At 36.5% G+C, this 16,272-nt stretch overlaps 1 protein-coding gene across 3 annotated transcripts in view; it reads right to left on the reverse strand.

Annotated features, from left to right (window-relative positions):
- The window catches only part of abca2 (ATP-binding cassette, sub-family A (ABC1), member 2), a 56,600-nt gene that overhangs the window by 17,849 nt on the left and 22,479 nt on the right, over positions 1-16,272 (reverse strand). Inside the window, exons 2-18 of one of the 3 annotated variants that reach the window (XM_026212587.1) lie at positions 16,090-16,183; positions 14,922-14,924; positions 11,517-11,628; positions 9,508-9,671; positions 8,283-8,404; positions 7,772-7,882; positions 6,078-6,251; positions 5,722-5,943; positions 4,672-5,024; positions 4,426-4,585; positions 4,083-4,211; positions 3,814-3,981; positions 3,638-3,734; positions 2,570-2,743; positions 1,930-2,032; positions 389-503; positions 101-291 (exon numbers count right to left, since the gene is read on the reverse strand). In XM_026212587.1, coding sequence (XP_026068372.1) covers positions 101-291; positions 389-503; positions 1,930-2,032; positions 2,570-2,743; positions 3,638-3,734; positions 3,814-3,981; positions 4,083-4,211; positions 4,426-4,585; positions 4,672-5,024; positions 5,722-5,943; positions 6,078-6,251; positions 7,772-7,882; positions 8,283-8,404; positions 9,508-9,671; positions 11,517-11,628; positions 14,922-14,924; positions 16,090-16,183 — 2,492 coding nt within the window. Of the gene's footprint in view, positions 1-100; positions 292-388; positions 504-1,929; positions 2,033-2,569; positions 2,744-3,637; positions 3,735-3,813; positions 3,982-4,082; positions 4,212-4,425; positions 4,586-4,671; positions 5,025-5,721; positions 5,944-6,077; positions 6,255-7,771; positions 7,883-8,282; positions 8,405-9,507; positions 9,672-11,516; positions 11,629-14,921; positions 14,925-16,089; positions 16,184-16,272 lie in introns of all 3 variants that reach the window. The other 2 variants (XM_026212585.1, XM_026212586.1) reach the window with 2 other exon arrangements.

Consider the following 16,272-nt stretch of genomic DNA (forward strand, 5'->3'; position numbering starts at 1 on the left):
TTTACATAACATTAACACCTTTTGACTACTGTTCTTCATTGAACAAAGCAATGTAAATAGAACGAAACGGCAAGTAAACATTAGAATATGGCTCCAGTACCAGAACATGATGGTGGCTACAGCGTAGACCGTGAGGAAGAGCCAGATGATAAAGGGATCACTGTGGAGGAGCACTTTGCCATATTTCAGTATGGCAGTGAGGGCCGTCACTGAGATCGAAAGCTGCACGAAGCCTGTGATGAACCAGGCCACCCAGTGCACTGCATTATTCAAGCCCATCATCTTCATCACCTGGAAAAACAACTTGCTTCAGCCATGGCACCACTCATGCAGAAGTTTGATAGTGACACCAGTTTGTTTTAAAAGAAAGTTCAGTCTATTCTCTCACCTCTTTCAGTCTTTGCTCCTTCTCTGCTACAATGTGCTGGATCATCATGGCCACAGAGTAGACCCAGGATATGACCATACACAGAGGCATCATGTGCTCGATAACAAACAGAAAACTGCAAATGGAAAAACTTGTTACAACTTCTCACCTACACAAACCGATACACCTGTACATCGCTATTATTAATGTAGAAAATTTAAACAAAATTTTATTCATCATGGATGTATTATATTGATCATATGTAACTGTAAAGACATTTATAATGTTACAAAACAGTGCTGGGCAGGGTTTTTTGGGGGGGATTCTAGTGGTTTGACGGTCACGGATCACAGTTTTTCCCTGACTGTGCCTTTATATTAACCAGAATGCATAAAACACTTGCAGAACCACTGCATTTTCACATTCTAAATAAACATCATACATAAATTAAATTAAATTAAAATTAGTGTTCCTGTAGCTCAATTGGTAGAGCATTGTGTTATCAAGGTTGGGGGTTCGATTCCCTGGGAACACAATTGGTAAAAACTGATAGCCTGAATGCACTGTAAGTCGCTTTGGATAAAAGCGTCTGCTAAATGCATAAATTTAATTTTACATCTTACATGGAGCATGAGCAGTTTTTAATATAAACTGGATTGCATAATTTCAAAATTTATAGCAAAAACAGTATGGTCTTACTCTACTTTTGTGATATCTTGTACATAAAATACATCTGGACCAAACAAAAACAGCAGACAATGTGAATGAGAATGCAATTTCACTCACTAACAGCAGGTGGCACTTATGGAACATCAGCGACACAGTGTTTCCTTGGTTACTGCAGTAGCTGCACCTTTAAATACTACATTAATATACACTGTATGGAGTTTTGATGAAAAGAAAATCCATATAAACTAGCATCGTCAAAATAAAAGTCCCGCCTCGAAAATATAGGCCAGGCAGAAAAAACGTAACGGCCGATATCGATATTTGGCAATATAACGGTCGACCACTAGTCAGGAGTGTACGCAGTTAACAGTGATCTCCTTTAAATTAACAACATTATGTAGCTATGGTCTTTAGGCACTGTTTTTCTTAAAACTCATACCATTTGTGTAAATAAAACTGGTTTACCATTTTAACCGGTACATCGCCCAGCACTATTACGAAGCCTATTTACTTCAAAATAAATGCTGCTCTCTTTAATTTTATATTCTTCAGAGAAACTGTGGTAAAAAAAAAAACAAAAAAACATCACAGCACAAAGTAAACTGCCTTAAGATGAGTTTGTCCTCTTTCCCCTGAAGGTGACTGACTAATGCTGTGTCGTCTGCAAATTTAATGCGGAGTGGAAGCAGAGCAGGGAGCTTGTGTGATTTTGCCTGGAGCGAGGGATGTTTTTTTTTTTCTTAATATTAGCATCTGTGTTCTTTCTGGCTCTGAGATCATTCAGATCCCACTCTGTAATGTGTATAACACGTATTAACGCAATGCAACTTAACATCTGCGATTCACCATGTCTTAAACACAGCATTTTAGACAATGTATATACACAAACTCACTCGTCTCTAGTGTAGCATGGATAGGGAAACATCTGCACATAGTTTCCAGGCTCAACAACATCATGGCCTACAAACGTGTTGATGATTGCCCGCTCAATCATATCTAAGAGGAAGAAACATGGAAAATGTTACAGCATCAAGTAGACATGCTGAAGCTGAATTTGCACACTGCAGCTTTACGCTGTGGGAAAGCTTTGATCCTCTTGGCTTTTCTGAGCTCTTAAATAAGTGCTTCCAGAAATGCCAAAGCAGCACTTTACTGACTGGTGCACCAAGCTTTACATAACCAGGTACACATTTTACCAGAAGAACTTTCATTTTGAATAAAACATCAAATCCATTCCACTTTTCCCATGCCAATTCAGTTCTCTGTGGATGTTGTTTCAGAGCAAGCGATTTATTGCTTTGTCAACAGTTTTGTAAAGAATTTTGCAAAAATGGCAGAACTAATGCTCATAAGTTTAGATTACCACTCTCTAGATAAAAGATAGACCTTTCACTGCCAATAAGATCAAAACTTTAAAGTGCTCAAGCTAAAGTAATTTACAGTAAATGTAAAAAAAAATCTGCTTTTGGATATCCTATCTAAAATGTTATTCTAGGTGAAAGAACAAAGTCTCGCTAAGTCTTCTAATCATACCTTGGATCCACACAAAGCCATAAAGGAAGTAAAATTTGCCACCCGTGTTTGGCCCAGGGCGCCAATAAGCTCGACGGATTTCATTTGTTTTCTCTGTAAAGCTGGAGTTCTGTCGAATCTTATACATAACATGGGGAGGCAGAGATCCATCTTTATTGGTCTGGAATATCACACCTAGAGAGGATGCACAGATTAAACATATGGCTACCGGCTACATTTAACAAGGTATGACTGAGGGCTAAATGAATCATGAAAATGTAGATTCAATGGGGAATAGAATGGTCAGTGTCTCAAACCTTGTTAAGAAATAGCTGAGTCATATTACACTACAAAATCATATGAAAAAACTCATTTACATAAAAAAAGGAGCCTACATTGCATTGTGATATTATCTTCAGGACAATTTTATCTCCCCAAATTCTCATCACAAATGCACAAATATTTTTTAGGGAAGATGATTCTCATTATCATAATGCATAATTCTACATTTTAAAGTTATATAAAAAAAAAACAAAGAACTTCTGCAAAATATGTTTAAATGTGCTTTTAGTAAGGAAAAATTACAATTCAAAAAAACAATGAACCAATGCAAACTTCAAAACTCTTGAAAAGAGCACAAATAGTAAACCCAGTGGAAGCCATTTATGGCTGAAACAAGTGGGTTTGCAGCCCCTTATTTGTACTCTTTCTTTTTAAATGTTTAACGTCATGAAATAGTTGAATAATAGCTTTTCATTAATGTTATGAAGTGTGCCTGGGATCATTGTTTTTAGACTGTAATACTTATACTTTTTGTGTTTCATTTTGAAATACAGTATCACAAATATTACCACAACATAACTGACAGTTTGAATAATTTTTCTTTTTCACACGATAATTAGAATATGAGAACTTTTTTTGCATTATCTCTGAGAACTTAGAGAAAAACAACTTAATCGTCTTGAAAAATATTTCACAATGCAAAAAATCATAATGGTCATAAAAATAGGTTTTTAGAAGCAATTATAAGTTCTTATATTCTTTTTGATTTGGGAGTGAAAACTTTTATGAGATCCAATGATTACTCACTTGCAAAGACGGAGACATTGTCCTGGTAGGCCTGGTTCAGTGTGTAATTGACAATGCTCTCTTCATCAGGGAAGCCTCTGAAGATATCCACACTGACCTGAAGCATTCAGAACAGATTTAGTTTTTACCAATAGATATACAAGGCCGGACAAGTTAAATCAAATTCTTCTGCAGACCTTTGACATGAAGTTTGTCCAACCACAGGCAGCATTATCAATGGTGTGCAGCTGCTCCAGTAGAGTGGTTGTGTTCGGCAGGGTGAAGTTCTCCTCCAGCAGACTGTTCAACAGCTCACTGTCTGAGACGTTCAACAGTTCATGGTGCTTCTTTAGGTCTGCAATGAACTACGACATACAGACAACAAAAGACATTAAGCATATGCACAACACAAAGTGCTATTCAAGCCAAAAATTCTTAAATTAGCAACAGAAAAACAGGGTGTTACCTGCTGGAGCCATATCAGGTGATTGTGCAATTTACCCTCCTCCAGGAAGGCTCTTAATTCAGCCGAGATGTTGAGCCACACACGGGCATAATGAGTCACGTTCCCCACAAAAGCAAAAGTCTCATTGGCCTACAGAGAGAGAGACACTTTTTTTCATTCTCTAATAATTGGGTACAACTGAAATTAAATGAAAGAATTACCAGCAGAAAAAAAAAAAAAAAACTAACAAAAATAATTCATTTGGATTCAGGAGTAAATCATTTGATTTGTAGTTTTCTTTTTTTACTGCAAACCCAGTTTCAGTCTTTTTCAGCCTTGAAACACATCAGGAGTCTGGACCTGCCTTTTGTATGACTTTGTCCACCTCTGAGCCAATGGGAGAGTAGAGGATTTTGGGATTTGTAGTCATGAGATGGACAAGTAATCCCAAGTTTCTTTGTTCTTTGCTGGTAAAGCCCAGGGAACTCATATTGCCCTGTTTCAGAGCTTCTGGCTCAATAATCCTGTTAAAACAATAAAGATTCTTGAAGAAAAGTCATCTCACATTCAGAAAGGCAATACACCTTGAGACTCATATATACACACACACCTGTTATTTCCACACAGTATGGGCTGAAGACCTGCCCACAGCTGAACAAAGGCAGAAAACTGTGACCTAGGGTTTTCAGGTTCTGCCTGGTTTCCTGCGGCTCCATCTCCTTCCTCCACAGGGCTGTCTGTTGTGTTGGGACCCCATGTTGTTGTGTTGGAGCTCCAAGAGGTGGTGTTGGCTATAGGAGGAGGCTGGTGGCCTGCACAGGCCCCTTTAGGCAGCAGTCTGGCCAGACCTGACAGCAAATCTACATCCCTCAAGATCCGTTCTACATCCGCCAGGTTCTTCAGCAGAGCACCAAGATGGGATTGATCCAAAAGGCCAGATATGTTGGACTGGTCCAGATGCAACTGGGGAAAGAGGACAGGAGTGAGTGACTGAATAAATAAAAAAGGAGTAATGCTGAATCCGAAGTAATATGTACAGTATGAGCGTTTCTTCAACTAATGGGCACTTCTTTTGACTTGAACACACATTTTATATTCTTAATGGTTTAATTTGCCCACTAATAATGTCCAACTATATGGGACTTTTTTACTCTTTTATCAGACTTTTATTCTTTTTTTCTCTGATAGTAATGAAAATCCCTCCCACAGTGTTATTTACAGCACATCTTAAATTCTATATTGTGTTTAATAGCACTCTCTGGCCTTTTTAGTAAATTACGGTGATGGAAATGAGATTTTAAACAATAATGAATGGAATTAAATGACAGATTTCTGTGTCTTTCTAAAACTAGTTTCACAGTTAGCACTTATATATCCTTATAACACAATAATAAATCAATATTATAATTTTCACACAAATGTATTAACATGGTTAATATATATATATATATATATATATATATATATATATATATATATATATATATATATATATATATATATATATATATATATATATATATATATATATATATATATATATTTTTTTTTTTTTTTTTACATATGCATACAAACTATTTTTAATAAAAATGAACCCCTGGGACATTAAATGTAGATACCAAATAGTGTGTTTAAGAAGATGTGCAGTTCTTGCATGTACCTGATCAAACACTCTCTGTGTATTAATCTGATCTCTCAATTCTTCACTCAGCTCCCTGAACAGCTCCGCCCTCTGTTCCGCCCTTCCGCCACAAACAGTCATTTGATAGGCCTGTAGAACTGCCTGTTGTTTCTCAGGGACCAATATAATTTTGCTTATCTCACTGTTCCCTCCTTCCCCACAAGTGAGGGTTTCAAGCACGGCACCAGTCAACAGAATCCCCTAAAAAACGGGGAAAAAATGTAAGAAGTTTTTTGGGGTGTTGTTTTTAAACTAAAGAGTACGATTTCCGCAGAACAAAATTGCAAAACATCTTTTTAACATTTATGGAGATAAAAGTGGATTTGCAGACCAACCTCCATCTCACGCAATGCTTGAGGATCAAATTTTTGGCCTCCTCCACCTCCAGCAATCCCGAGTGCCTGGGACAGGACTTTGAGCAGAGCTTGACGATGAGCAGCTTTGGATGGGTCTCTCAATGCCTTCTGAATCAGACCCCCCTCCAAACTACGCCAGCCTCCAAGTAACTGCTTCTGAGCATGTATGAGGAGAGAGACATAGAGATCACCTACTCAAAACAGGGACAAAACACCCCTGCATTATTTATAGGTAGAAGTAGTTAGTCATTTTTGTTGTGAAGGGCTTTCCAATTAGGGCATGCAATTGCTTTGGCACTAGAAAATGATCAACAACTGTCTAAATGTCCCATTTTTTAAAAATGCTTCAACTTGATGAGACTAGTGTGACATTAATGTGCAAACATCATTTCAATTGGTCATGCAGCATGGAATGTAATCAGAACTTAAGATTTGTTCTAAATATGAAATAAAAAAAATGTAGGGAAGGAACTTTGCTTCCTCATTTCAGTAGTCTTCTACATGGTGCTGATGCATAGTGAGATCACACCGAACTTTCTAATGAATCCAAATCAAAGACAGTACAGTTTCAGTTTCTAAACTAATTTTATATCAAAATTTACATAGTATAATGCATATAATATCTTTAAAATGTTCTATCTATTAAGCATCCTAACAATCTGACATTATTTCTGTCTGCTATCTTAACCTCACAACCTCTCTCCAAAAGCCCTAACCCAAAGACATGCCAACAAATCAGCAAACACAGCAAATGTTGAAGAAAAATGACTTTTTTTTGCCGTTTACAGTCTCTAGGGCTGGGCCAAAGACAGGTGATTTCTCAGGACTCTGTGATATCTGTCAAGTAGTCGGTACATTATGTGTGTAGTATTCGAAAAAAGTTGCTTCCAGCAGCTCAACAAGTATGAAATATGAATAAGAAATACACTGCAGCAGCATTGGCATCGCATCAAGTCTGTAAAATGTGGGACAGTTATTATATTATTTAATTATTGCAGACTTGCATTACAGTAAGTTTAGTGTTTGCACTTCTTGTGCATTTTAATGGAGTCTAAGAAATATAGTCAGTATATTTAAACCATATTTATTTTTTGTATTTATTTAATTAGAAGTTGCTGTTTATAATGTAAAATATAATAAGAATAAAATAGAGAATTGTATTTTTGCAAAGATAGAAAAGTGTGAAAGAAAAATGCATTGCTCTATAAATGCACCTTTATACAATGTGTTTTATTTAGAACAGAGTGTCAACCACACAAAAACGGCAAAATCTAATATACATACTACAATTCAAAAGTTTGGGGTCAGTCATGTAGCAGTAGTTTTAATATGTTTTCTGTCAACATGATACAAATTATTCCAGTGATGCTAAAGCTGAATTTTCAGCATCATTACTCCAGTCTTCAGAAATCATTCTAATATGCTGATTTGCTGCTCAAGAAAAATATATTTGATTATTATCAATGAGGAAAAACAGTTGTTCTCTATTTTCATGACTTATTTGACTTTTTTTTTAACAATGTCAAAGTTTCAATGTTGATTCAATTCATCATTTCAAAATAAAAATATTTATTGATCTTAAAGAAATCAATTACAGACCCTAAACTTGTGAAGAGCAGTGGACATACTGTATACATGCACATGGAAATGTGTGTGCTTCTGTCATTCTGTACCTCGAGCTGTACAAGCTTCTCTCCAGGACTGTGGGGTTCATGCTGTCCTTCATCTTTTTCTCCTACCTTTGATCCCACTTTAGGATACGTCCCAAAGATGAGATTATACACCTGAACAGAGCACACACACACGCACGCACAAGCACAGATTAAGAAACTCCTATCTCATACATACTTCAAATAGCCAGAGTAGAGAAGAAACGAAACTCCCTAAGGAAAATTAAGATTTCATTCGGAAGCATATCTCAACACTTTTACACTGTCTACAGCACGTTAACCCGAGACATTAAAGCGCGTTATGCTGGAGCTCCTCTGCCCTAAAGCATTAGATTCTCTTGCACATCCTCTCTCTCTGTTGTCATAGAGCAGAATCGTTAATAGTGCTGCAAACACGAGCTGAGATCCCAAAGAGGATCAAAGGAACATGACGCCGAGTCATGATTTGGACTTCAAAAGCACTGCTGTCTGACCTGCGTTGGAGGGAAAAGGAAGCTGAGGTGAGAAGACAGACCTCTTTCAGGTTGATGGGGGAGGAGAGCAGCAGGCCGGCGGTGTCGTTTGGCAGGGAGAGGTTTCTGATCAGGAACTGCTGGAACATCGACTGGTTCCTGAGGACACTTCCCACAGTAAAACCTGAAGTGGAGAAACAACGTTTTCATCAACGAAGATTTGATTTGCTGCAGTTGACGTATATGGACACTACTGTTTAAACATATGAGGTCAGCAATTATTACTTAACGAAATTCAGACTTCATACTCGTTTTGATCATTTGAATTATAGATAAGATTTAAAGTATTTTACCTCACAAACCTATATTTATATCTCACACCAAAATATTTATTTATTAGTTATACCAAGATTTATATTAGGTACTTGTTATTGTTGTCCTAGGGATGTAACAGATGACGTAATACTGGTTCCCCAGGTCCTTATAGTGTTAGTATTTCTTATATAATATTATAAGTTTTTCATTGTTACAAAAAATGTATATTCCAAACAAATTGCTGCTGAACTCTTATGAACTGGCTACTCATTTAAAAATCCTGAAATAAACTAAAATAATAATATATATATATATATATATATATATATATATATATATATATATATATATATATATATATTACAGCTTCAACTAAAATAGTGAGCAATAATACATATTTTTTGAGCACCTAATCAGCATATGATGATAATAATAATAATTTAGGATAATGGAACATCATCTTCATCTGCAGTCTTCCTCTTTCTCATTCATACATTATGAATAAAAGTGCATGGAGAACAAAATCCAGTATGACTACGACTTTAGCATCTGTTTACTCTGTTATGGTACCTGTAAGAAATCTTTTCAATAACACTCAAAACGCCAGATATGTGCCCTTTGGATATGTTTGTCGAAAATGTTCTGCTGTATGGTTGTTTTCAATGTGGTCTATGATTCCCTTTAATACATGGTTGATAAAATCATCTTACAAGTGCATGATTACAGTTGGAAATATATAAGATAACTTTTTAAAACCAAAATTTACGTATAGTGTCCACAGAATATATGCTATCCACAGCTGAGCCACATAAAAGCGTGCATTTGAAATTGCATCTGAAATCGAACTGTTTTTGAAATGTAATAACAATGTGATTTAAATACTACACTGACTAAAATAGTCATTGGCTTTCTTATTTGAATGTACGGTTATGGTCAAGGTTGGTAAATGTATGTATGCATGTGTTTTCTGACCATGGCTGGTGTTGTAGTGGCTCTCTAGAGGGCCTTGTGCTGAGCTCAGACTTTCAAGGTGCTGCTGCAGTGACTCCAGCTCCTCTCCCAGACTGGGTCTGTCTGACGTAAACAAGTGATTCTGCTCCACGACTTCACTGATCCTTTCTAACAACTGTGTCACACTGAGAAACAGGAGAAAAAGAAAGGTCAAAGAAAAGAAGAACAAGAAGGGCAGAATACAAGGAAAGAGAAAAAAGGTAAATCATATAAGCAGAGTAATCAACTGAAAAAAAAAAGACTGTGGTCCAGACTGTTGGATAGTGTTTCGAGAATTTAGATTATAGTTAGGATGGTAGGAAAACAAAAGTTTAAAGAATTTTAAATCATAAACCTATGCTTCTATCTCACACCAATAATTAATACATTTTTTTGTTATTTTTGTTTAATTTCATTCTAGCACAAAACACCAAAGTCCAGAAAAAGAATCACATAAAAATATAAAAATTGAGATGCTGGCATAATACTGTAATACCAGGTCCCTGTGCATATTTATTATGTATATATAAATACAATCACATTCATGTATTTAAGAAAAATATATTTATACATAATATAAAATACAAGAATATAAATATATTAATGTATATACACACATGTAATATTTTCAAAATATAAACTATGTGTATTTATATACACATAATACATAATCACATTACACATGCATATATTATGTAAATAAAAACTTTTATTTTGGATACGATTAATCATGATAAACATTTGACAGTACAATAAACTAATATATATATATATATATATATATATATATATATATATATATATATATATATATATATATATTCAGAATTAATCATTAACAATCATTTAAAATAATAATATAAAAGATATATAGAAAGATATATTCAAAGATAATATAATGTTGTGTAGTCCATAATAGCCAACTATAGAGACAGCCAGTTTTACTCACTGAAATATTTATTTGTTATAAAATTATTACTTCATAATCGTATTTGAGTCTTACACACATGCTAAACAGATAATGTATAGTTATGTATTAATTTGAGTGATGACGGCTATTATGGGAGTATCTTGACGGAGCGCAGGAGATGCAGATAACATGATCTTGACCCTTAAGAAATTTTCATTAATGCAGTCACGTAACAAATATGTCCAAATATAACATTTAATTAATAGCTAATTACAACATTGAAATAAAAATGTAAAGACTGTACAAATATTATAAACCGTGCGTCTAAATAATTGGGATCGTGTAAAAAAATGTAAATAAAAAATGTGCACATTTCATTTATCTATTATAACATTTATGTCTTTTTGTTCGCTTGGCTGTTTCCTTTTAAGAGTCCAGAAATTTGTCAAGTTTATCCATCAGGTGTCTTTTTTAATTATATGATGTCATTACGTTGATGTCTTGCCGCCAGCCAATCGCTGCATTGCTGTGGTTTCGAGTATCGATACATAGCCCCTTTTAAACCAAAACATGAACGTGCAATTATCTCAGATAACATAATCCAGCCATACTAATCACCAACAACAGGTGCTTTCGAAGAACCGAATTAGCCAGATCCTGATTAGCGCGATTATACCATCTTGGATGTGACAGTTCATCTCGGATGTAATAAGTGACGTACGAAGAACGGATCCCTGGCTGGTGGATGAGAATATCCATGCTCTTTACCAGCAAAACAACTGTAGTAAAACTGATCAAGGAGGCAGTCTTGCTACTTAAGCTTCCTAAACCCGAGAAATGCTGCTGACCAGTCATGCTGAGGTCAAAGTTATGTTGTTCTATCACTACAATCCATCAAACGATCAAATTACATCTAAACACAAAGACAAGATTGACTACACAATCAAACTACTCATAAGATCACTATTACAGGTGGTGATGGTGACTGCTATCCACACCATATAATGAAAACTGAATCCATTAGAGACCATCTTAGTCATCAAGAGAGGAAAAATCAGAAACAGAGCGTAGGTGGACTCACGTGGAGTTGTTATACTGCAGGAAGCCAAACTCATCCCGCTGACCATCCGGACACAAAGACTGCATGATGGGAATGATGCCCGCCGAGGTGAGAGGGGCCGCACTGTAGAAGGCTGGACAGAACCGGGGAAAAACAGACCGCCAGGGTGCAGGGACGGAGAGGATGGAGGTGACAGAAAAGTGAAATCCAGTGTTGCATTGAGGTTTAAATGGTTTTGACGAAGGTGCAGGTGTGTTCAAATGTAGAGGAGAGGAACATAAAACAGAGCAGTGTACGGATGGAGATAAATATTTATGGCCGGGAAGTTTAGTGAGTGAATGAATGAATGAGTGGGATCATAAGATGCAGGGTAATAGAACAAACAACAGAAATTATATTTTCGGAGGTCCGCAGATCAAAGATTTGGGGAGAGATTAAGAGACAGGGAGAGAAAAAGAAGCAGCTGTCACATATCAGAGAGCAAACACAGAGTCAGAGAGGGTTTCAGATGTCAGATCACTGCGATAAACTCCAAGTGCCCTTCAAATTATTCACTTCATCATGCACGCAGAGGTCGACCGGACAAGCTGTCACTGAAGCAGAGAGAAACAAGCATCGCTGTGTAGCACGGCTCTTCTACACCCACATGCTGCCAGTCACGTCTTCTATAGAACACAGGAGTGGACAGACGTGTTTAGATGACTCACTTCCCCACTGCAACCTGCTCCGCTACACACTTGATATGGAGTCAAATCTCAGGGATGGGTAAATGACCGGGCGGCAAATATTAGAGGAGCGACAACCATGCATCAGGAGTTGCTGCCTTCAAGTCCTCCTGGGAACTTCCAAGTTCAGAAATTGTAATTTTGTCATGATGTAAGGGATTCTTTTGAGAATAAAATTTAGGCTGGCAATTTAATAACAACGGAAGGGAAGTTTTTAGCACTAAATAAACAAAATAGCAAAGGGTGCACACTAGTGTGTAATTTTTGCATTCTCGTGCTTTAGGTAGTTTGGTCATGTAATCATAATCACCTAAATTATAGTGTTTAAGTAAGCTTAATTTATTATATTTCATACTAAGCACATTTACTGACATATCACTCAAAAACTATAATTAAACTTTATTTGGCGTACTACTTGTGCACAATGCACATTTCTTAATATTAAGCCTAAAATCTTAATGTCACTATTGAGGATTGTATGATTTTTTAACAATATTGGGCTTTAAATGCAAGATATTTAAAGTGTGCCTAAAGTATATTTGCAATAGTTCTACTTTAGCACAATCAAATATCCTTCAGTATATCTTTAGTTGGACTTCAGCACTGCTTTCGCACAATGTAGCAGACTTTAAGTATACCAGTTTAGTATCCCAACAGTACAATTACAGGGCATTTAATATTACTGTAAGTACATAAATATGTAAATGAATTTGTAGTATACTTAGCATGAATTAAAGCATTTCAAATACATTTCAGTATATTTATTTTTTACTAGTGTACTTTCACAACTTCAGTTTAATTATGACCAATACCAACCTGCTTTCATTACGATTCTTTAATTGACAAATCATCGATGGCCAATAGTTTCAATGATCACACAGGCTGTAACTTTTGTTCACTTCACAATTCACTCACTGAAATGTACCACCACCTTTCAGATAGCACTTCTCTCATACAACAATCCCTTTCTACAAATTTGCCCTACACTGTTATGCTATTGCTAATGACTAAATGAGGTCTATAATTGCAGAGATTATTTAATGAAGTCTTAATGAATGGCTCTGCGAGACGTGATCCTCCATTAGAGTATCAGTCAATTCAAATTCAGCTTTCACCTCCATTCACTTTGGCAGCCTTGACTGAAATGTAAACACGAGGCAGATGGCGCTGATGGAGGGATCTAGAACGTTACTTAATGGTAAGTGCTGACTCTTTTTTTCTTCCCTAAGTGTTTTGTCGCTGCGGCGTGCAGCCTGTGGAGTTGGCATCCTCATCCAACATTGCCCTCATTAGCTAGACACCACTCGCCATAGGCACCTGATGACTCTGCGAAAAATGTCCCTCGATTGACGTTAACACTGAGGCGTGTTATATTTCTGCTGTTCCAGTGACAGGTTGTCTGCTCACAAGAGGTAGCTGTGTTTATTGCCTTGGTTTCCTAACTCGTATTTCTGACATCTGCAGCCGCTCTGCAAACACAGCTGAGGTTTAAAAGAGCAAAGATTAGTTTCGGGAAATAACCTGATGGCTCAGTAAGTGGATGAATTCAGCATGTGTGTGTGTTTGTGTGTGTGTGAGTGTCAGACAATTAGAATCAGCTCACTGGTTGAAGAAAGCACAGATGTGACATTATTAAGACAAGGTGTTTGAATAACGTGCCGTCGTAAGAAAGATCCTTCGTTCACAGTGGGTTGTGCATTACGTTAGTGTTCACAGAGACAAAAGGGAACCCAACACCTAAACCTTTTACACCAGGTGTGATGCAATAAAATGGAAAGCAATAAAAGCTATGCTAATCCGAGTTTCTGAAATCAGCTGTAATAACGACTAGTTTCCATTTCTGCAGCATTGTGACTAGCCTAATGTTCGAAAACACCCTAGGTGGAGTGAGGTTTTGGATTACATCATCGTGGTATTGTGGAATATTATTACAATTTAACATGTTTTGTTGTTATAATGCTCTATAATTAATTATATTTTAAAATGTTATTTACTCCTGTAATGGCAAAGCTGAATTTTCAGCAGCCATTACTCCAGTCTTCAGTGTCACATGATCCTTCAAAAATATAAATCTTTTGTAACATTATAAATGTCTTTATTGTCAGTTTAATGAGTCCTTACTGAATAAAAATATTAATTTATTTAATAATATATATATAGGGCTTGACTGACTTTAATCTGCACTGTATATTGCCATTATTACGTATTGTAAGAAAAAACATTATGATTGGTCTTTAATGACTTTAATAACAAGTTACTTGTAATAGAGGATTTATGCCAATACTGCCTAAATCTCATATGTAAGACATTTCCAAACTTTTCGCGGCCACAGTATACAATTTTTAAAGTCAAACATGGATGGGTCTTCAGTGTGGACGTGCAAATTTCATATCGCTGGAATCTTGATGCATCACACCTGGTTATGTCACAATGTTTTTATAATTTATTTATTCATAATCCATCATGTTCCTGTGTATATGTTGACATATGGGCAGGCTCCAGTCTGCACATACTGCTGGAGTCATTTGTGGCCTTTTACCATTAGATTGATGCATGAGACATAGACATATAGCAGCACATTAACCCTTTTAGAGTCCACGAAAAACACACACAATTAGAGGACACACAGTGAAATGATCCCACATACTCAAGAGTTAAGAATTCAGCCACACACAGACAAAAAACAAACATTTTGACTTACACACTGGTCCAGCATGCAGTTTACATGCACGGTGAGGGAAAATATAAAGATTGAAAGACAGGTAGAGAGAGAGAGATACAAAAGTATTGAGGACAGATGACAGAAAGAAGCAAAAATAAAACAAAACATGGTGTGATTTCAGCATTGAAAATAACAGACATTGTGATGACATACAAATGAGGGTGTTCTGTGAAAAAAAAAAAAAAACTACAGTACATGGCTAAAGCACTGTCTAACAGCCAAAAATCTTTGCAATCATTGACAGATTGGCAAAGCTGTATGAAGCAACCACATAGAAAAATGGATAAATTATCATATCATTATAATGAACCACAAACAACACTTTTTGAACAATAGTTCATCCTTAACCACCTTCATGTCATTCCAAACCTGTGTGAATTTGTTTTCTTCAGTGGAACACAAAAGTGATTTAAATGTACACAAAAGAGAAAAATATTTAAGATTTTATGACTGTTTGGCATCAGAATAATTGGATATAATCTCTATATATCAATATATGGGGGGCAGTGGTGAACTAATGGATAGAGAGTCAGACTTCTCAGAATCTCAGGTCTGGCAGGGATTGTAGGTGGGGTAGTGAATTACCAGCGCTCTCTTCCACTCCATAGATCATCATTCCACCCAAAATACCATGACTGACGTCAGACTCTTGAGCAAGGCACCAAACCTCCAACTGCTGCTGTCTACTGCTCCTGGTGTGTGTTCACGGTGTGTGTGTGTACACTTTAATGGGTTAAATGCAAAGCACAAATTCTGAGTTTAGGACACCATACTTGAGCACGTCACTTCAATACACACACACACACACACACACACATATATATATCTATCATTGTATAGTCAGTACATTCTGCAGTGTAATTTTTTTGTTCTTCTGCAGAAGAAAGAAACCCACACAGGTGTGAAATGACCTGAGAGTGTGTACCATCTCTTTAATGAATGAAAATGAATAAAGGTCCTAGTCTAACTAATTCAGACACATTGTATTGCATACAGTATGTGAACTTCATAAAAACCCCAGGTGTCAAAAGAAGTGATCTGACGGACCAGTGGAGGGCAGAGTGAGATGGTTTGGGGTAAGAATCAACTCACACTTCCTTCATCTCCTACTACTAATCTTCTCTCTCTGTGTTGTCACTTAACTTACCTTCTTTCACAGGAATGGCCGGCTTCTTCTGCCGCAAGCCCAGAAGTATGAAGAAGAGCACCAGAGGGATGAATATCTCAAATGCAAGAACCCACTGCAGAGATAAACATACAGAGAAAACCGGTTATGAAAGTCACACTAGCCACTGTGGATGCTGGTTATATACTGTAGATATAGCCGAGC

The sequence above is a fragment of the Carassius auratus genome, chromosome 30 (assembly GCF_003368295.1).
Source record: "Carassius auratus strain Wakin chromosome 30, ASM336829v1, whole genome shotgun sequence".
Classification (NCBI taxonomy): Eukaryota; Metazoa; Chordata; class Actinopteri; order Cypriniformes; family Cyprinidae; genus Carassius; species Carassius auratus.